The 20,998-nt window shown below is 44.1% G+C and overlaps 1 protein-coding gene across 2 annotated transcripts in view; it reads left to right on the top strand.

Annotated features, from left to right (window-relative positions):
- Window positions 1-20,998, top strand: part of adarb2 (adenosine deaminase RNA specific B2 (inactive)) — a 794,386-nt gene that overhangs the window by 742,552 nt on the left and 30,836 nt on the right. For both annotated transcript variants that reach the window (XM_059971913.1, XM_059971912.1), the window contains one exon: window positions 6,285-6,466. In XM_059971913.1, the coding sequence (XP_059827896.1) occupies window positions 6,285-6,466 (182 nt within the window). The remainder of the gene's footprint in view (window positions 1-6,284; window positions 6,467-20,998) is intronic.

Genomic DNA, 20,998 nt, shown 5'->3' with positions numbered 1-20,998 from the left:
CGGCTGGGACCGTGAATTACCACACTGGCTAAAATAATGATTTGGCGATGAGTGGATGCAAAGCCAGGATATTTATGCTGCAGGTCTAGATGAGAATCAGATGTGCCACAGTCAAAGGGAATTAGGAGAAAATGGGGAATTGACAACCGGGACCGTGACAGTACATCCCCCCTCCCCCTCGAACGGGAGCCTCCAGGTGAACCAGCAGGCTTGCCCGGATTGTCGCGATGGAAATCTCGGATGAGGAAAGGGTCCTAGATGAAGGAGTGGAGGATTCAGGTGCACTCCTCAGGACCATATCCCTCCCAATCAACAAGGTAATGGAAACCCCTACCTCGGTGGGGCACATTCAGTATTTGCCGGACAGTGTAAGCTGGGTAGTCGTCGACGACCTGGGCAATTGGAGGAGGTCCAGCAGGAGGGCACAAAGGGCTGACGGACGCAGGTTTCAGTTGGGAGACGTGGAACGTGGGATGAATGCGCATGGATCTGGGCAGTTTGAGTTTGACCACCGAGCGGTTGATGATGCTCTCAATTTCGAATGGTCCAATGTAACAAGGGATTCACTCTTGAGGGGGACGTCTCTTCAAGAAAGGCAAACCTTCTAACCAGGCTGATAGCTGGGTGCTGGAATTCGGTGGTGATCGGCGATACACCAGTTGTGGCCGAGCGAGCGTCCTTCCAGATCTTGCAGCACCAGCAGAGATGGGCCTGAACTGAAGGCACAGCGATGTCGTCTTTGTGGGCAAGAAGCAGAGGGGGTTGATATCCTAGGGAGCATTCGAAAGAGGACATACCAGTGGTGGCACTGACCAGGGAGTTGTGGGCATACTCAACCCAAGTGAGATGGGTGCTCCGGGATGATGGGTTACTGGCGGAAATGCAATGCAATGCTGCTTCCAAAGCCTGATCTGCTCGCTCTGTTTGACCATTAGTCTGTGGATGGAAAGCAGAAGACAGACTTGCTGAAGTTCCAAGGGCTTGACAGAAGGATTTCCAGTCTGGGAGATGAATTGGGGGCCCCGGTGCTGAACAATGTCAGAGGGAACCCCATGAAGGGGAAGACGTGTTGGTCGGCATTTCACGGGCTGTAGGGAGTTTGGGAAGGGCTTGAAGTGCACGGCTTTGGAAAAACAGTCCACCAGCTGTGTTACCATGTGAAAGGGCTAGTCCAGGGACGAAATCTGGAGCAATGTGATACCAAGGGCGGCCAGGGACAGGTAGGGGACGAAGCAACCCAGCAGCTGGTCAATGGGAGGCTTTTCCGCAGGCACACACAAAACAGGCAGAGACGAAGGAGCGAGTGTCAGCATCCATGGTGGGCCACCAGGAATGTCGCTTCAAAAGGGACAGAGTTCAACCGATTCCAGGATGGCAGGTAAACCAGGAAGTATGCCCCCACTGGAGAACCTGAGAACGGACAGAGTCAGGCACGAAGAGGCGATTGGGGGTGGGGGGGTCCATCACCTGGGTCAGGTTGAGTCCATTGGGCCTCTTTAACTATGGACTCGATCTCCCAGGTGAGAGCAGCCACAACACAGGATGGTATCAGGGTTGGAAGGGTCCTCCTCTGAAACGTACTGACAAGAGAGAGCATCTGGCTTCACGTTCTTGGAACCAGGACAGTAGGTGAGGGTGAAATTGGCCAAAAAAACAGTGCCCAACATGCTTGACGGGAGTTAAGGCGTTTAGCTGTCTGGATGGATACCAGGTTCTTATGGTCCGTCCAGACGATGAATGGGTGTTCTGCTCCCTCCAGCCAGCGCCTCCACTCCTTCAAGGTGAGTTTGATGGCCAGCAACTCCTCGTTCCCAACGTCGTAGTTCCGCTCAGCGGGGGATAGACGGCGAGAGAAAGCAGCGCAGGGATGGAGCTTTTGGCCTGGGCCGGAGCATTGGGAGAGGACCGCTCCCACACCAGAGTCCGAGGCGTCTACTTCCACAATGAATTGGCAAGAGGGGTCAGGTTGGACCAGGATGGGAGCAGAGATGAAACGCCTCTTCAGATCCGAGAGGGCTGAGTCCACTTTGGGGGTCCAGTGGAAGGGGGTCACAGGAGCTGGGTAAGGGGTGCTGCCACCCGGCTGTAGTCCCTAATGAAGCGACGGTAGAAATTAGCAAACCCCATGGGGTTGCTGGAGTTGTTCAAGTGTCGTGGGTTTGGGCCACTCTGCCACTGCCCGGATCGTTTTGGGATCCGCCCTCACCTGCCCGCTCTCAATGATGTACCCCAGGAAACTGACTGAACAGGCATGGAACTCACGCTTCTCAGCCTTAACAAATCGCTTGTTCACCAAAACCCTCTGAAGAACCTGGCGGACATGATGGTTGTGCTCCTGGAGATTATGGGAGAAGATTAGGATATCATCCAGATAAACAAACACAAAATGGTTAATAAAGTCCCTAAGGACATATCAATAATTCAGCTGCATGCTTCTAAAATGGTCAAGGTTTCTGACTTTTTTCCACTCAGAATATAAAAAAACTCAACTTCCTTCTGCTGCCAGTTTAAATCTGCTGACTTCTATCACTCTCCCAGTTCTTCTTGTAATTTAAAACACTTCATTTAAATCACTCTTCAGTTTCCATTTTTCCAAACAAGCTCAGCGCTCCCAATTTCTCCTCATATGTTAGGTTCGCCAAACCTTGTAAGCCTTCTCCTTACAGCTTGATGGTCCTGAGGAATTACAATAATGACCGACTTTCCTGTTATTTGGACCCAACATGAACGCAGAGTTTAAGGAATGGCTTGGTAAGTATCTTCTATGGTTCCAGCTTCAGTCATTCATCTACTACTCCATGAATTAATCAATAAAGCAAACTATCCCATATGTTTCCTGGTGCCTTTAGGGATCTGTGTACTTACACCCTCTCAAATCCTCTCTAACCTCAGTATCCAACCATATGAATTCTCTCGCGCTCCTCAGAAGTAGCATCTCACACTTCTCCAGGATGATTTTCACACAGAACTTTTCTATTACTCCTCTGAGTAGACTAACGATATTCCTGGATGTTAGACTACAAGGCCATAAAACTGTAAGCAGAGTTAGCCCATTGAGTTTGCTCCACCATTTTCCTCTCAGCCCCAGTCTCCTGGCTTCTCCCTGCAACCCTTATGCCCTGACTAATCTAGAAAATATGAATCTGTGCCTTAAAAATACCAAAGACTTGGCTTCCACTGCCACCTGTGGCAACAAATTCCACAGATTCGCAGCTCTCTGGCTAAAGACATTCCTCTTCAACTCTGTTCTAAATGGATGTCCCTCTATCGTGAGGCTGTGCTCTCTGATCCTAGACTCCCCCACTATTAGGAACAATCTCTCCACGTCCACTCTATCAAGGCCTTTCAACATTTGATAGGTTTCAATTAAGTCCACCTTCATTCTTCTGAATCCTAGTAATAACAGGCTCAGAGCCATCATATGATAAATGATCAATTGATCATTTTTGAGAACCTGCTTTGAAATCTCTCTAATGTCAGCAAAGTCCTTCATAGATGAAGGGCTGGAAACTTCTCACAATATCCCAAATGAGGCCTCACCAGGGCCTTATAAAGCCTCAACATTACACGCTTGCTTTTATATTCTCGTCCTCTCAAAATGAATACTAATATTTCATTTGCCTTTCTTACCCCTGAATCAACCTGCAAATTAACCTTTACGCAATCCTGCACAAGGGCTCTCAAGTCCCTTTGCACCTCAGATTTTTTAAATTTATGAAAGTCTATGCTTTCATTTCTTCTACCAAAGTGCAGGACTATATGCTTCCTGACACTGTATTCCATCGGCCACTTCTTTGTCTATATTCCTAATCTGTCTAAGTCCTTCTGCAGCCTCTCTGCTTCCTCAACACTACCTGCTCCTCCACCTATCTTTGTATCATCTGCAAAACTGGCCACAAAGCTATCAATTCCATGATCCAAACCATTGAAGCCGGATCAAATTTACACTGGGCTTCTGGCCCAATGTAAGTTCCTCTACCTGCCTCATGAGATCTTGACCTGGTCATTCAGATCGTCTTTCAAGAGATTAGTTTTGTAAAATCTGGGGATACAAGGAGGAGTCATTTCATCCCACAATGATAGAGAGAACTTTGCCATGACTCTCTTTGCTTTTCTTCTTGTGCACTGTGGTTGACAGAGTACACCAGAACATAGAACATGAAACCGTGCCGCACAAGAATAGACCCTTCAGCCTATAATGGCTCCCCTGACAACAATGCCAATTTAAAATGCACATCTGCCTGTACGTGGCCAATATTTCTAAATGTTGATGTTGATAGAATCATAGAGGAATAGAAAACTACAGCACAGAAAAACAGGTACTTTGGTCCATCTAGCCAAAGCCAAGCCATTTAAGTTTCCTAGTCCCGTCAACCTGCTCCTGGACCATAGCCCTCCATACCCTTCCAATCCATGTACTATCCAACTTCTCTTAAACTTTGAAATTAAAATCACATTCACCACTTGCACTGGCAGCTCATTCTACACTCTCTCCACCCTCTGAATGAAGTAGTTTCCCCTCATGTTCCTTAAAAACATCACCTTACACACTTAACCCATGACCTCTAGTCGTAGTCCTCAGTGGAAAAAGCCTTGCATTTCCTCTATCTATATCCCTCATAATTCTGTATACTCTATCAAGTCTCTCCTCAATCCACTTATGTTCTAGTGAATAAAGTTCTAACTATGCAATCTTTCCTTATAACTCAGGTCCTCCAGTCCTGGCAACAACCTTGTAAATTATTGCTATATTCTTCCTATCTTCTCCTGTAGATAGGTGACCAGAACTGCACACAATGCTCCAAATTAGGCCTTATCAACATCTTATCCAACTTCAACATAACATCCCATCTTCTGTACTCAATACATTGATCTATGAAGGCCAATGTACTAAACGATTTCTTTATGACCCTATATGCCTGTGATAGCACTTTCAATGAATTACAGACATATATCCCCAGACCCCTTTGTTCTACCACACTCCTCAGTGCCTGACCACTCACAGTGTAAGTCCTACCCTCGTTATTCCTCCCAAGTACAACACCTAGTGCAACACATGTTCTCCTTCTGACCTTATAGTTAAGTCCTCTTATATTTGGGATCTTCTTTCTGTGGAAAAGACTGATTATCTACCCTGTCTATGCCTCTTTTATCTTGGTCTGGTCACCACTCAGCATCTGATACTCCAGAAAAAAAGAATCGATGCTTGTCTGGGATATGGCCAGAGAACTGTAAAGTCAAATCACCATCTAGTGTGTGTGGGTGGGGGGGGGAGGGGGGGGGGGAAGGGGATGCTACTGCACAGGATCGAAGTAAGCTGCACAGAGTTGTAAACTTAGTCAGCTCTGTCATGAGCACTGGACGTTTTCAAGGAGCGATGCCTCAGAAAAGGCATCACTCAGGACATGCCCTCTTCTCATTGCTACCATTAGAAAGGAGGTACAGGAGCCTGAAGGCACACACTCAATGATTCAGGAACAGTTTGTTCCCCTCTGCCATCCAATTCCTGAATGGACATTCAACCCATGGACACTACCTCAGTACGTTTTTGTTTCTCATTTTGCACCACCGACTTAATTTAACTATCTTATAAAATAAAACTTTTTATACATCCACAGAATATACTTGCTGTAACTCACTATTTCACTTTTGTTTCTACATGATTATGTATTGCATTGTACTGCTGCCGCAAAGTTAACAAATTTCACAACATATGCTGGTGATATTTAACCTGACTCTGATTCAAAATTAAAATCGACCGTCCATGATAATCTTGCTGAATGTCATAGTGGGGATAAATGATCTAACCTTGCATCTATTTCATGTTCTGTTGATTCAGACTATGAGACAAGATACAGTGGCTAACAGCCATTATAAATTCTGATGTTATCTCTAAACTTTTGATCTGGATCTCACTAGAATGGATTTAATCTGTAATATCTTTAACCTTTCTGCTCTTTCATTTCGTCCCTCCACCCAATTAACACGACTGCTCACAGATTTTTTTTCCAGATGCATTTGGACAGTGGTCTGCCCTAAATTGTTAATCGCCCAGCAGCCCATTCATCACTTAATTGCAGTGAACCGCAATTAGCAGACGAGGAGCTAACTGCGCCAAATAAACTGCAAGTTCAGATGGAAAGTGCTCAGCTGGGAACAATCTGCTTGAGGCCCCTGTTTAGAACAAATACGTCCCGGCACAGTGAAATAGCTCCAAAGGAAATACAAGTCAAGGGCATTCCTGCTTGCTTATTAACTCTCTCCTGCTTCTAACTGTATTACAGGTGGAACATTCTGGGCACACAGGGATCGCTCCTGAGTTATTTCATTGAACCGATCTACCTGCAGAGTATTGTGTTAGGAAGCACCCACCGCGTTGACCATCTTTCCCGGGCGATATGCCATCGGCTAGAAGATATTGGGCAGCTGCCATCACCCTACCGATATAACCAGCCTCTCCTCAGTGGTATGTTATCAGCCTGACGAACACGCGGACAATCCCCACACCACACTGAGACCAGTGATTGCTACACCACAGGTAGAATGTAATGAGTCGACCTTCCAAATGACTGAAGACCCTGACTGTTAGAGTTCATAACAAGAGAGTTGGGTTTCCATTCCTTTCCACCTGTTAATCAGCCCAGCCTGGCCAGCACTGAGCAAAGTGACGGACAAGATCAGGCAACCGAGTCTTTCTGGAAACCTGCACACTGGTTCATGATTCAATTCGCCTCAAGGGCATGATAGCATGAAGGTTCTGTTACCAGACCTGCAGCAGACTTCTGGACCATTGATCCACAGTGGTTCAAATTCCACCACTGGAGCAACAAAAAGGGTTTTGGCCTCCTTATAAGACCATAAGATATAGGAGCAGAATTTGGCCATTTTCCCTCTTGGCCCCAATCTCCTGCTTTCTCCCCTTATCTCTTCATGCCTTGACTAATCACAAATCTATCAGCCTCTGCCTTAAATATACCTAATGACGGGCTCCAAAGCCCCCTGTGGTGACATATTCCACATATTAGAAAGGGCACAGAGGAGATTTACCAGGATGTTGCCTGGTTTAGAGAAATCCATTATGGTCAGAGATTAAGGGAGCGAGGGCTTTACTCTCTGGAGGGAAGGAGGATGAGAGGAGACATGATAGAGGTGTACAAGATATTAAGAGGAATAGACAGATTGGACAGTCAGCGCCTCTTCCCCAGGGCACCACTGCTCAGTACAAGAGGACATGGCTTTAAGGTAAGGGGAGGGAAGTTCAAGGGGGATATTAGAGGAAGGTTTCTCACTCAGAGAGTAGTTGGTGCGTGGAATGCACTGCCTGAGTCAGTGGTGGAGGCAGATACACTAGTGAAGTTTAAGAGACTACTAGACAGGTATTTGGAGGAATTTCAGGTGGAGGGTTATATGGGAGGCAGGGTTTAAGGGTCAGCACAGTATTGTGGGCTGAAGGGCCTGTATTGTGCTGTATTGTTCTATGTTCTATATTCACCACTATCTGGCTAAAGAAACTCCTCCTCATCTCCATTCTAAAAGTATGTCCCTCTATCCTGAGGCCGTGTCTACTGGTCTTGGACTCTTCCAGCATCCTCTCCACATACACTCTATTGAGGCCTTTCAACATTTGATCGGTTTCAATGAGGTCACCTCTCATTCTTCTGAATTCCAGTGAGTAGAGGCCCTGAGCCATCAAATGCTTATCTGAGAAAAGATGAGTTAGCATTAGAGAGGGTCCCGAGGACATTCACAAGACTGATCCTAGGAATGGAAGGGTTACTATTTGAGAAGCATTTGATGGCTCTGGGCCTGTACTCACCAGAATGAGAGGAGATCTAACTGAAACCTATCTAATGTTGAAAAACCTAAATAAAGTGCACATGGAGAGGATGCTTTTATAGTGGACGAAATTAGGACCCTAGAGGGCACAGCCTCAGAATACAAGGATGTCTGTTTAGAACAGAAATGGAGGAATTTCTTTAGCCAGAGGATAGGGAATCTGTGGAATCCATTGCCATGGATGGCTGTGGGGCCAAGTCACTATACATTTAAAGCAGTGGTTGATAGGTTCTGGATTAGTAAGGGCATCAAAGCTTATGTGGAAAAAGCAAAGTAATGGGGTTGAAACAGATAACAAATCAGCCATGATGGGATGGCAGAGCAGATTCGATGGGCTGAATGGTAAAATTCCACTCCTAGGTATTATATTTTATGAAATTTAAGCAATTACATAAAACCTAAGTTTGAAAATAAAATAATCTCGATACCAGTGAACATAAAACTACAGGATGGTTACAGAGGTTAAAAGAAAGCAACCTGGTACACTTATATTCTTCAGGGAAGGCAATCTACCATTCTTATCTTGTCTGGCCCAGCTGTGACTCCAAACTCACGAGCTGGGTTGCTTTTTATTGCTATTCCACTTTGGGGTAATTGGGGATAAACAATAAATGTTGCCAAAAACATTCATATCCGGTAAGCAAATAAGTGAAAGGAAATGAATCTGTCTCCATCCTCTTAAACTGAACAGATGTCGGTTGACTGTGAGATTCCACCTGTAAGGCTGGTTCCTGAACAACACTTATTTTCTTAGGTGTATTTGAGAAGCTGGTTCATACAGGTGGAAACCTGAGACACCAAGTCAAGACTAAGGAACGTACACCAATTACAACCAGACTTGCAACTCTCCACAAAATAGAATTGGATGAATTCATCTTTACTCACTATGATCTTCTTCCCACACACCTGAACCCCTATCACATACTGTTGCTTATTTCCCCTCCCCAACCTATCAGCAACATGTGAGTTCTAAAAACTCATGCAGATCCTCAATAAGCCTGTGTCCCATCTTGCCATCATGGCGTAGTTGTCTGTGTTTCTCACTGCCTCCTCTCTGTGTGTGTTGGGTTATACAGACAAACCTACAACCATTGGGATAGACCTCCGATTGTGTGGGAGCTTCTCCTGCGAATGGAAAGGGAATGTGGCCAGTGCCTGTACTGGACAGAACAGTTCTATGTCCAGTGCATGTGACATGATCAAAAAGCTGTCAGCTGATCAGTGGTTGGAAAGATTTGGTTGTGATGAGCTTGCAGGAGTGCTGAATGCGTGAAGCCACTGAACTGGCAGCAGTCAGAGCTGAATGTGGACAAGCATGAGGTGTTGCACTTTGGGAGGACTAACCAGGGTAGGACTTACACAGTGGATGGTAAAGCATTGAGTCGTGTGGTAGAAGAGAGGGATCTGGAAATGCAGGTCCACAAGGGCTGCATGTGAGCTCGATTTCAATGCTCAAGAGAAGTTTTGATGGGTACATGCAAGATAGAGTTACAGGGGGCTGTGGTCTCACTGCAATTCGATAGTAGTAGGCAGTTTAAATAGTTCAGTACAGACTAGACGGGCCAAAGGGCCTGTTTCTGTGCTGTCGTGCTTTATGGCTCTACTGATTGTTGGCAGATGTGTGATGGAGGGTGGTAAATTATACAGAGCCTGAAGGAGGCAATTAGGAATTTGTGAATATTTTTGTTGACTCTGACAAATCACGTGAGGTTATTGAAACTCTTGCTTCACTGTTGCCACATCCCCAGAGTTGGAGAGTTTGGATTGACCTTTCACTATCTTTTAAACGTCTACTTCTCTCCCATACTCCACTTTCACTACTATAGAATATGGACCACACGGTCAATGGCAGCGTTTAATATCCATCCTTGATTGTACCTGTCTGGACTGAGAAAACGGCTAAGCATCAAAGAAAATTGGTGGAATCACTGATAGTGAAGGATGTTGTCAAGGGATATTGCAATCAGTTAAAAACTTGGGTGGAAATGAGGCCTATAATTTCCTTCCTTCTGCCTCCCTCCCTTCTTAAAGAGTGGAGTAGCATTTGCAATATTCCGGTCCTCTGGAACTATTCTGCAATCTACTGATTATTGAAAGATTATTACTAATGCCTCTACAATCTCTTCAACTACCTCTCTCAGACCCTGTGGTGTAGTCCACTTGGTCCAAGTGACTCATCTATCTTCAGACCTTTCAGCTACTCAGGCAGCTTCTCTTTAGTAAAAACAACTCCACTCAGTCCTGCCCCCGACACTCTCGAATTTCTGGCATACTGCTGGTCTCTTCCACTGTGAAGACTGACATAAAATACTTATTAAGTTCGTCCGCCATTTCTTCGTCCCGCATTACAACCTCTCCAGCAACATTTTCCAGCGGTCTGATACCCAATCTCAGCTCTCTTTTATTCTTTATATATCTGTTATCCTCTTTTATATTATTGGCTAGCTTGCCTTCATATTTAAGTTTTAAGCTTTACTTCCTAATCCATGCACTCTGTTGTAAAATAACTTTTTTTTATCTACAGAGGACTCTTGTACTACAAGTTCATAGATCTCTGTAATTGGCTACTCAGGTAGATAGTTTGTTGAATGACATACTTGCCTTCATCAGTCAGGGCATTAAGTGTAAAAGTTGTGAAGCTAGGTTGCAGCTGTATAGGCCACACCTGGAGTATGGTCTATCGTTCTGGTTGCAACACTATAGGAAGGATGTAAGAGCTTTGCAGAAGTTTCCCAAAGATATTGCCTGGATTGGAGTGGGTTACCAATAAGGAGGAATGGACAAGCACGAACTGTTTTCTCTGAAGGCTGAGGCCTACCTGATGGAAGTATATAAAATTGTGAGAGGCATAGATAAGGTAAATGGTCCAAGTTGTTCTCCCAGGTTTGAAGTGGGGTAAGGTTTAAAGGAAATATGTCGGCCAAGGTGTTCCTTACACAGAGAGTGGTGGGTGTCTGGAATGCACTACGTGGGGAGGAGGTAGAAGCGGACATGAAAGCAAAGATAAAGGGCCATTTAGCAGACATGCGAACAGGCGGGAAATAGAGAGATATAGACTATTTTAGTTTAGATTGGCATCATGGACGGTGGGGATATGATGGATCGAAAGACCTGTTCTTTTGCTCTGCTGTCCTGTGTTGTTCTATGCACCACATTGGTGGGATTGAAACTGCATTATAGGTTGAAGAGCAGATTTCTCCTCTGAAGCATGAGTGAATCTAATGGATATTTTATGAAAATCTAACAACTTTGTGGACACTGTTATTAAGGCTAGCTTTACTTTCTAAATTAAAGTTTGTTTAATTGCTTGAATTTAAGTCCCCAAGCTGCCATGGAGAGATTTTAAATCATGTCTGTGGAACAATAGTCCAAAACTCTGACTGCTAGTCCAGTAACATAGCCGCTACACTTCCAGACCCGGAGTTAATAGCCCAGAAACACAGGGGACCAAATTCCCCCATTTTGTGCTGCCCTTCACTATTTCCCAGCTCAATTTCTCTTTCTGCATGATTGCCATTACCCTTCCAGGCATAGTGCACTTCCCCTTCAAAAGGTCCAGATCAGTTTTAAGCAATACATTGCTAGCCCAGAGCAAATTGCAATATTGGGCAACTGATGTTTGCAGCCAAGAAACAAATTGGTTGGCATGATTGCAAAGGAAAACTTAATAAGCTGACAGCAGGAAAATGGTGTGCTGCAAGCATTTCAGTCAGGATCACTTGGTGATATACCATTTCATACCGCTACAGTACTGTGCAAAATTCTTAGGCACACATATATAGCTCAGGTGCCTGAGACTTTTGCACAGTACTATGTCTGTCAACGTGGAGCGGAGTGTGAGCTTGTAAATCTGGTGGGAGCAAAGGATGCTGGGACTGGTGAGCGCCATGGGAAGGGCGTGGAAAAGGTGGCAAAGAAGGAGTGCCAAGGGCGGGGTGTGGCCACGGGTGCAGATACACCCAGCCTTGAGAGACACGAAGCAGGGTTATTTGATTCTAAACCGTCAGCTCATTGATCATTACAGCTTTCTGCTCCCTTCCCCTTTTCCCAACCATGATTCCTCTCTCCCTGGCCCCTTCCCACTCATAGTCCACAAGAAAGACTCACAAAGTGTATGAAAAGAGACACATAGGTCATGAAATTTGTTTTTTTGTTGCGGCAGAAGTACAGTGCAATACATAAAATTACTACAGTACAGTACGCTAGCTATGCACGTGCCTAAGACTTTTGCACTGTACTGTAGGTCACTGATCCATGAACCCAGGTTCAGACTTCACTTAAAGTTCTGCCTAGGAGGAGTTTGCACATCTTCCCCGTGACCACAGTGGTTTCCTCAAGTTCTCCCCCACATCTCGAAGAGATTCTTGTATTCTAATTGTAGACTTGGTGTGATTAAGGGGTCAGAAATAACAATAGAGTGTTGCTGGAAAAAAAGAGAGAGAATAAGGTGCAGGGCTACAAGGAAATGAAGATAGGAGAAATGGATTTGTAGGATTTGACCCAATGGGGTGAGTGGTCTTCTTTTGCTGTTTTAAATGAGTCAGTAAATGGGCAGGAGTTAATCACAATCCCCACACCTGTTTTCAGAAACCAGATGACTTAGCTTCCCTCACCCACGGCCCCCCAACTCTCGACCTCTGTTAAAATTAAAATAAGTTTCAGGTTTATGCTTTACTTTCTAACCCATGCACTCTGTTGCAGAACAACATAATTTTTTCTATTATCTTTAAAATGTCAGTCATTAAGTTCTTAATTTAAGTTTAATTCACATTTTAGAGATAATTGCTTACTTGGACTGAAGCCAAATTAATGAATCGCTGGCACTTGAGTAGAACACTCAATTTTGCAATATTAAGCATCATGGCTTTCTAATGTTGCATTGAAACAATAAAAAAAAGCCATTGTTGAATAGTCACCGAGTACATTAATTTAATAAATTGAGGTTTCATTTTAATATGAATTCTGTGTGTGCTTTATTAGCAGTAAATTTTGTCAAAACTCCTTGGAATATTTAATTCAACTGACTTTTGCCACTGGATTTCCCAGCTATCAGCAGTATATTGTGAATGTGAATGTCAGCACTCTCAAGGGACCTGATAATTATTTTATTTTACTGAGATACAACACAATAACAGGCCCTTCTGGGCCAATCAACCCTCGCCACCCCACTAAACCCATGTGACTAATTAACCACGTAATCCACACGTCTTTGGAATGTGGGAGGGAATCCACGTGGTCACTGGGAGAACATACAACCTCCTTGCAGACTGTAGTGGGAATTGAACCCGGCTTGCTGGCACTGTGTAGCAATGCACTAACTGCCACACTCAAGTGGCACCTGCCCCGCTGCTGCCCAAAATAGAGCCCCACAGCACGAAAATCCATAGCCCTTCAGTCCATAGAATCTGTGATGATCATCAAGCACTTGCCATTTTATTCCTACATTCCCACCAGCTCTACCCAGATTTACCTCGGCACTAGGAGCAGTATATAGTGGCCAACTAACCTACCAACTCACATGTCTTTGGGATGCTGGTGGAAGCTGGATAACCCGGTTGAAATTCATGCTGTCACAGGGAGTGTGTGCAAACTTCACCCAGGTGGCACCTGAGGTCAAGATAAAGCCCAGGTGGGTGGAGCTGTGAAACTGTTACTCCCACATAAAATCCCTTCGTGGCGTCACACTGTGGAGGTCCACCTGCAGAGGTTTCACTCAATAATTCCTTCATCTTTTGCCTTTCTCATATCTTCCCATGAGAGATTATCTGGTCCATCAATTCCATGCCAGTTCACAGAGCAATCCCACTTCCCCCACATTTTCCAGTAACCTACTCTCTCTCTCCCTCTCTCCAAAGCAAAATCGGCACTGTAGAGGGTAACACTGACCCGTCGGCAAAATTACAGATGCATGAGTAAGCCATTCTGAGTCTTGCTCGATTTCATCCAGTTTAGTCCCTCCCTAGATGCTCCATAAACAAAGAATCAGAGGGGAATTAAGAGTGTGTTTGGAATGAAGTAACGTGGACACAATAACAACAGATAATTCTCATCAGATCAGGCATCCTCTGTGGAGAGAGAAATGGTTAATGTCCCAGGTCAATGACTTTTCACCAGAACTAGAGAAGGTTGTGGGGAAAAGTGAGACAAGGAGCAAACAGAAGAAATATGGAAAGATGGAAGGAGTAGACTGATGGACACATTTTGATGGTGCCAGCTGAGAGAGAATGGTGAATAATTTTGAATTATTCTGAGGCATAAGAACTGAAGGAAAATTCTAAGAATTCTAAGAGAATTCTAAGAAAACTCTAAAAGAAAAAAAAAGCAACACCAGAACTCTAAGATATAAAAACATTTGTACTACTGGGTATCTGAAAACTGCTCAGCAGGTTAGGTCAGGTCATGGAGAGAGTAAAGTGAAGTTAATATTGCAAGCCGATGCATTTTCATCAGAAATGGACTTCCCTGATTTGAACTGGAAAGGCTGAATTTGATCTGAAATTGTCAAACTTGACGCTAAGTTTCAAGAGCAGCAACACATGTCTTCAGAAAATGAGATATGGTTGGTTGCGCTCAAGTTCGGCTTTGTGAATCAGTGAAGGAGCCAAAGACAGTGAAGTCAAGTGGGAGTGGAGTGAAGAATTAAAGTAATGGGCAAACGGAAGCTGAAGATCATTTTCATCAACTGAACAGGTTTTGTGTAAAGCAGTCACCCAATCTGCATTTGATTTCTCCAGGGAATAAAGACCATGTCATAAGCAATGAATGCAATATTTAAACTGAGAGGGGGAAAAGAGATTTACTGCTTTTTTGGGTCCATGGACATCAAGAAAGGTGGTAATAGGGCAATCACTTAAGTCAAGTATGATGTTCTCCCAAGGGGTTATTCCCTTGGTTAGTGAGGGAAGACTAATGCAAACGCAGCCATCATGGGTAGAATCCCCTACCAGGAGCCACAGTAAGCTCTGGACAGCATTGCTCTCGGGAACCCAGGAACTCACCAGCCATTCCTCCACAACAAGATAACGATCCTCGGAAAAGGTCAAGAAAGAAAGAGAATTTTTCAAAAAGCAGTTATTCTCTGAGGGAGTCATGTGCTTCATTCAGAAGTGCATCGACAATGTTGTCCCCCAGAAGTCAGTCAGGGTCTTCCTGAACCAGAAAGCCTGGATCAATAGTTTGGTGCGAGCAGCATTTACAGTGTGACATCGAGCTTACATCGCCGGCGATCAGCTGGAGCTCAAGGAAAGCAGCTATGACCTGCGCAAAGCTATCAAGGCTGCAAGACAACAATACAGGGACAAGATTGAGTCAAGATTCATTACAAATAGCACACGTGACTTACGGCGAGGGCTGCATATCATCGCAGACTTCAAAGCCAAACATTGTGGTCCCCCCAACATTGCAGCCTCTCTCCCAGATGAGCTCAATGGCTTTTACGCTGAGTTCGATGTCGCTAACTCTGAGCCTCCGAAGAAAGCCACCGCTACAACCTGCAACCCGGTCATCTCTGAGGCTGAGGTACGCAGATGTTTCCAATGAGTGGACAGTCGCAAGGCTGCGGGACGAGACGGCATCCCAGGGCAAGTACTCAGTATCCACCATTGTCCCTGTATCAAAAAAGACCAAGGTAACGTACCTGAACAACTGGCATCAAGTCACACTCGCCTCAATAATAAGCAAATGCTTTGAGAGGCTGGTCTGCAGCTTGCTACCACCCAAACTGGACCCCCTACAATTCACTTACTGACACAACCGATCGACAGACGATGCAATAGACCTTGGCCTTGACCCTGCCTTGTGCAGCTGGATCCTGGACTTCCTGTCAGATCACCAGCAAGTGGTAAGAGTGGGCTCTCTCACCTCCACCCCTCTGACTCTCAATACAGGAGCCTCTCAGGGCTGTGTACTAAGCCCCCTCCTTTACTCTCTGTATACCCATGACTGTGTCGCCACCCGCAGCTCCAATCTGCTAATTAAATTTGCCGATGACACTACATTGATTGGCCTTATCTCAAACAATAAGGGGGTGGCCTACAGGGAAGAAGTCATCACCCTGACACAGTGGTGTCAAGAAAACAACCTCTCCCTCAAAGATGCAAAAACAGGAGCTGGTTGTGGATTTCAGGAGGAATGGAGATGGGCTAACCCCTATTGATATTAATGGCTTTGGGGTTGAGAGGTAAACAGCTTTAAGTAACTCGACATCCACATCATTGAGCATCTCGTGGTCTATACACACCAGCTGTGTGGTGAAAAAGGCACAACAGTGCCTCTTTCACCTCAGATGGTTGAAGAAGTTTGGTATGGGCCCCCCCAATTCTACAGGGGCATAACTGAGAGCATCCTGATTGGCTGCATCACTGCCTGGTATGGGAACTGTACCTCCCTTTAAACGCAGGACTCCGCAGAGAGTGGCACAGACAGCCCCGCACATCTATAGTTGTGAACTTCCCATGATTCAGGACATTACAAAGGGAGGTATGTAAAAAGGGACCATAGGATCACTGGGGACCCGGGTCACCCCAACCACGATCTATTCCAGTTGCTGCCATCTGGGAAACAGTACTGCAGCATAAAAACCAGGACCAACAGGCTCTGGGACAGCTTCTTCCACCAGGCCATCAGACTGATGAACTCACGTTGATTTGTGTATTTTCTATGTTGCATTGATAGTTCTATTTATTATAAATTACTATGATTGCACATTGCATATTTAGCCAGAGACATAACGTAAAGATTTTTACTCCTCATGTATGTGAAGGATGTAAGAAATAAAGTCAGTTCAATTCAATTCAATATTGCATATTCTGCAATTGCATGAGAAATTATGATGAGAATGAGAGTGATTGGTGGGGATGGAAGGGTGAATCAGGGAGCCATAGAGAGACTAATCACATTGGATAGGGAGGGAAAGATTAGCTTGATGATGTTATTAGATTGTAAGTGACAGGAATCACAGAAGTGGTCCATTGAATTGGAGGCTGCTGGCATTGTACATGACAATCAAAGGAGTCCAACCCGTCACCAGACTGGGAAGAGAGGCAGAAATGTGGAAAATCAAACAGACATGGTTAAGACTCCTGTCAGCTATGGAAAAGGCGAAGCAACAGTTAAGAGAGGGGGATAACGTCAGGAAAGAACTGGAAGGGAAGTCATCATCATCAAAGCAGATTTGATGGAGCCAGAGAGACTTGGCGAATGGAAAGGTGTCTTCACAGAAAATATGATGTGAGTCAAAGTGGCTCTGGACTTGTCACTTCCTGACAGGAAAATAGAGGTGTCTCGAAAGAGAGGTGAAAAACAGGTATGGGTCCACATGAAAATTGGTATTGGAATTTTGGTATTTTTTATCATTGTAACATGTTCTATATAGCAGGCTCTGTCTACTGGGTGATGCAAGGATCAGTGGTTAGATCCCAGCTATTCATCATACATTTCAATGATTTGGATCAGAGAACTTTCTGCATCCATCTTCACTGTGGAAGACATTAACAATATGGTGAAAGTTCAGCACGTCAGGGGGCATGAAGTGTGTGAAGTTTCCATTACTAGAGAGAAGGTTCTTCAGAAACTGCAAGGTCTGAAGGTAAATAAGTCACCTGGACCAGACGGTGTATACTCCAGGGTTCTGAAAGAGGTGACTGAAGAGATTGTGGAGGCATTAGTAATTATCTTTAAAAATCACTGGATTCTGGAATGGTTCTGGAAGACTGGAAAATTGCAAATGTCACTCCACTCTTCAAGAAGGGAGAGAGGCAGAAGAAAGTAAACTATAGGCCAGTTAGTTTGACCTCAGTGGCTGGGAAGATGTCGGAGTTGATTTTTAAGGATGAAGTCTCAGGGTATTTGGAGGTTCATGATAAAACAACATACGGAAAATCCTGCCTGACAAACCTGTTGGAATTTTTTGAAAAAATAACAAGCAGGATAGACAAAGGAGAATTGGTTGATGTGTAATTGGATTTTTGGAAGGCCTTTGACGGGATACCACCTTGAGGCTGCTGAACAAGCTAGAAGCCCAGGTATTACAGGAAAGATTCTAACTTAGATAAAGCAGTGGCTGATTGGCAGGAGGCAAAGAGTGAGAATAAAGGGAGCCTGTTCTGAGTGGTTGCCAGTGGCCAGTGATTTTCCACAGGGGTCTCTATGTTGGGACCGATTCTTTTTACATTATATGTCAATAATTTGGATGATGGACTTGATAGTTTTGTCGCAAAGTTTACAAAAGATATGAAGATAGATGGAGGGGCAGATAGTTTTGAGGAAGTAGAGAGGCTACAGAAGGACTTAGATTAGGTGAATGGGCAAGGAAATTGCAGATGGAATACAATGTCTGGAAGTGTATGGTCATGCACTTTGGTAGAAGAAGTGAAAGGGTTGACTATTTTCAAATGGGGACAAAATACAAAAAAGCTGAGGTGCAAAGGGATTCCCTTAAGCTAATATTCAGGTTGAGTCTGTGGTGAGGAAGTCAAATGCAATGTTAGCATTCATTTCAAGAGGACTAGAATATAAAAACAAAGATGTAATGTAATGTTGAAACTTTATTAGTCACTGGTGATGCCTCACTTGGAGTATTGTGAGCAGTTTTGGACCCCTTATCTTAGAAAGGATGTGCTGAAACTGGAGAGGGTTCAAAGGAGATTCAGGAAAATTATTCCAGGATTGAATGGCTTGTCATATGAAGAGTTTTTGATGGCTCTGGGCCTGTATTTTCTAGAATTCAGAAGAATGAGGGGTGACTTCATTGAAACCTATTGAATGGTAAAATATCTTGATAGAGTGGATGTGGAAATGTTTCCTGTGGAAGGAGAGTCTAAGACCAGAAGACACAGCCTCAGAATAGAGGGGCGTCCTTTTAGAACAGAGATGAGGAGGAAGTTCTTCAGCTAGTGAGTGGTGAATCTGTGGAATTCATTGCCACAGGCAGCTGGGGAAGCCAAGTCTTTATGTATATTTAAGGAAGAGGTTGATAAATTCTTGATTGGTCAGGGCATGAAGGGATACAGAGGGAAGGCAGGAGATTGGGGCTGAGGAAAATTGGATCAGCCATGATGAAATGGTGGAACAGACTCATTAGGCCAAATAGCCTAATTCTTCTCCTATATCCTAAGGTCTAAATTTCTAATTTTTCTCTCAGGCATAAGAGGCTGAGGGGTGATGATATAGAGAGATGTAGATAGGATAAATGGTTATAGGCTTTTTGAGGATAGGGAATCTTTAATGAGAGTTTTAAATTTAGAAGGCAAATATTTAAAAGCAACCTGAGGGGCAGCTTTGTCACACACAGTGTGGGGGTTATGTCAGAGGCAGATACAGCTATAATGTTTGAAAGACACTTGGACAGGTTCATAGATAGGAAAGGTTTAGAGATATGTGAGCCACATGGTTTACATGGAGGAGTTAGGCTCATGAGCCAATCTATGATTCTATGTCTCCAGGCTTGCAGCTCTCATAAGTCTGGGAGTAGGGGAGGGATGGAATGTGAAATGTAAGGAGGGTGCAAAGAGTCTCCAGTGTGATTTAGGCAAGTTGGGTGAGTGGGAATATACAACTTAAGATGGATAAGTATAAGGTTACCCACTTTGGTTCTCAGAAACTGATTATTAGCTGAAAGGTGAGCAATTGAGAAAAAGAAGACTGCTGCACCCGATGGATGCGGTATTCTGAAGACAGTCTAGGATGAAGATATCTGGCAGGAGAAGTGAGCATGAAGACGAAGACGAGGAAAGAAAGACTGCACTTAGAATTCACGGAGATGAGTACGTAGGGGATAAAGCTGAGGATTCATGCTGAGGACTGGTCATTCAGATCAGAGAGGGGATAGTCAGAAGGGACGTGAAAAAGGGTAAAGAAACAAATGATAAGACTGAGTAAAAGAGAGGTAAGAGGATTATGGATGGTGATCTGGTAAACTGGGTCAGCAAATTAGCAGAAGAAAACAAGAATGGAGGCTCAATGGCCGGGGTGGGGGGAGGGGAGGCTGTCAAAGTTTGCAGTGGGATCTGGACAAACTGTCAAAAGTCACATGGCACTTAATGCAATTCAATGTGAGCTGTTGCGCTTTGGGGCGTTAAATCAAAAAGGACTTACATGGTGAACACTCAGCACCGACGAATGTGGTAGGACAGAGGAATCTGGGAAATCTTATTATCTTTCCACAGATACTGTCTCACCTGCCGAGTATTCCCAACATTTTCTCATTTTATTTCAGATTTCTAACATCTGCGGGATTTCTTTTCGAATAGACTACACCTGTAAAGGCAGGAAATATTCTTCCATTTAGGACATTGGTGAACCAATTTTTGTTTATTCATTCAAGGAATGTGGGCTTCACTAGCTGTCTGTATTTAATTGCCCTTCCACAATTGCCCTTGCGAAGGTGGTATTGAGTTGCCTTTCTGAACCACTGTAGTTCTAGAGATGTGAAAATACACACTGCTTTTCATCCTCCTTTACTGATATCAGCAGTTTGTTAGCCAGCTATTAAAATCCAAATTCTTATTTTTAACTTGTGATGTGCTTTGAATTTTCATCCTCTGAATTTTATTGTTAATGGTTACTCTATAAAGCTTATTATCCTACTGAGCTCAACACTTCCCTCCATAAGTATATTACTGAAATTTTAATTTACTTGGACTGAAGCCAAATTAAGCACTGACAATTATGCATTCCACACGGTCTGGGATTATTAAGCACCATTGCTTTCTAATGTTGCATTGAAACAACACAAGGAAAACCGATGTTGAATAACGCTTGAGTAATCTCGTGCTTTTGTACAATTTTCTTTCTGGGCACTAAGGGGGGTATTGGCAACTTTTATTACTTCATATTCACATTCTTGAATAATTTCAGAAAATTGAAGATAAAATTTAGAACGTAAGCAAAGACAATGGTGACTTTTTTTTTAAGATCAACACATTACATGTTGACTCAATTTAACAGATCTCTATTGTTTAGATTTCCTGATGTTAAGTAAGGGTTTTTCCATCGGATGACCAGAGTAGGAGGATTACCCATCTCCATGCCTTCATGAGATGAAATGAAGTTAGTAAGAGCATTGGTTAATAAATGAACTCACAGCAACATTGATTCGGCTTCGTCATATTATCTTCTAAATAACTCCTTAAAGCCAGAACCAAACAAGTCATTCAATGATGGT

This window comes from Hypanus sabinus, chromosome 6, assembly GCF_030144855.1.
Source record: "Hypanus sabinus isolate sHypSab1 chromosome 6, sHypSab1.hap1, whole genome shotgun sequence".
Lineage (NCBI taxonomy): Eukaryota > Metazoa > Chordata > Chondrichthyes > Myliobatiformes > Dasyatidae > Hypanus > Hypanus sabinus.
The sequence above is the reverse complement of the archived record's forward strand: the minus strand, read 5'-3'. Positions and strand labels throughout refer to the sequence as shown.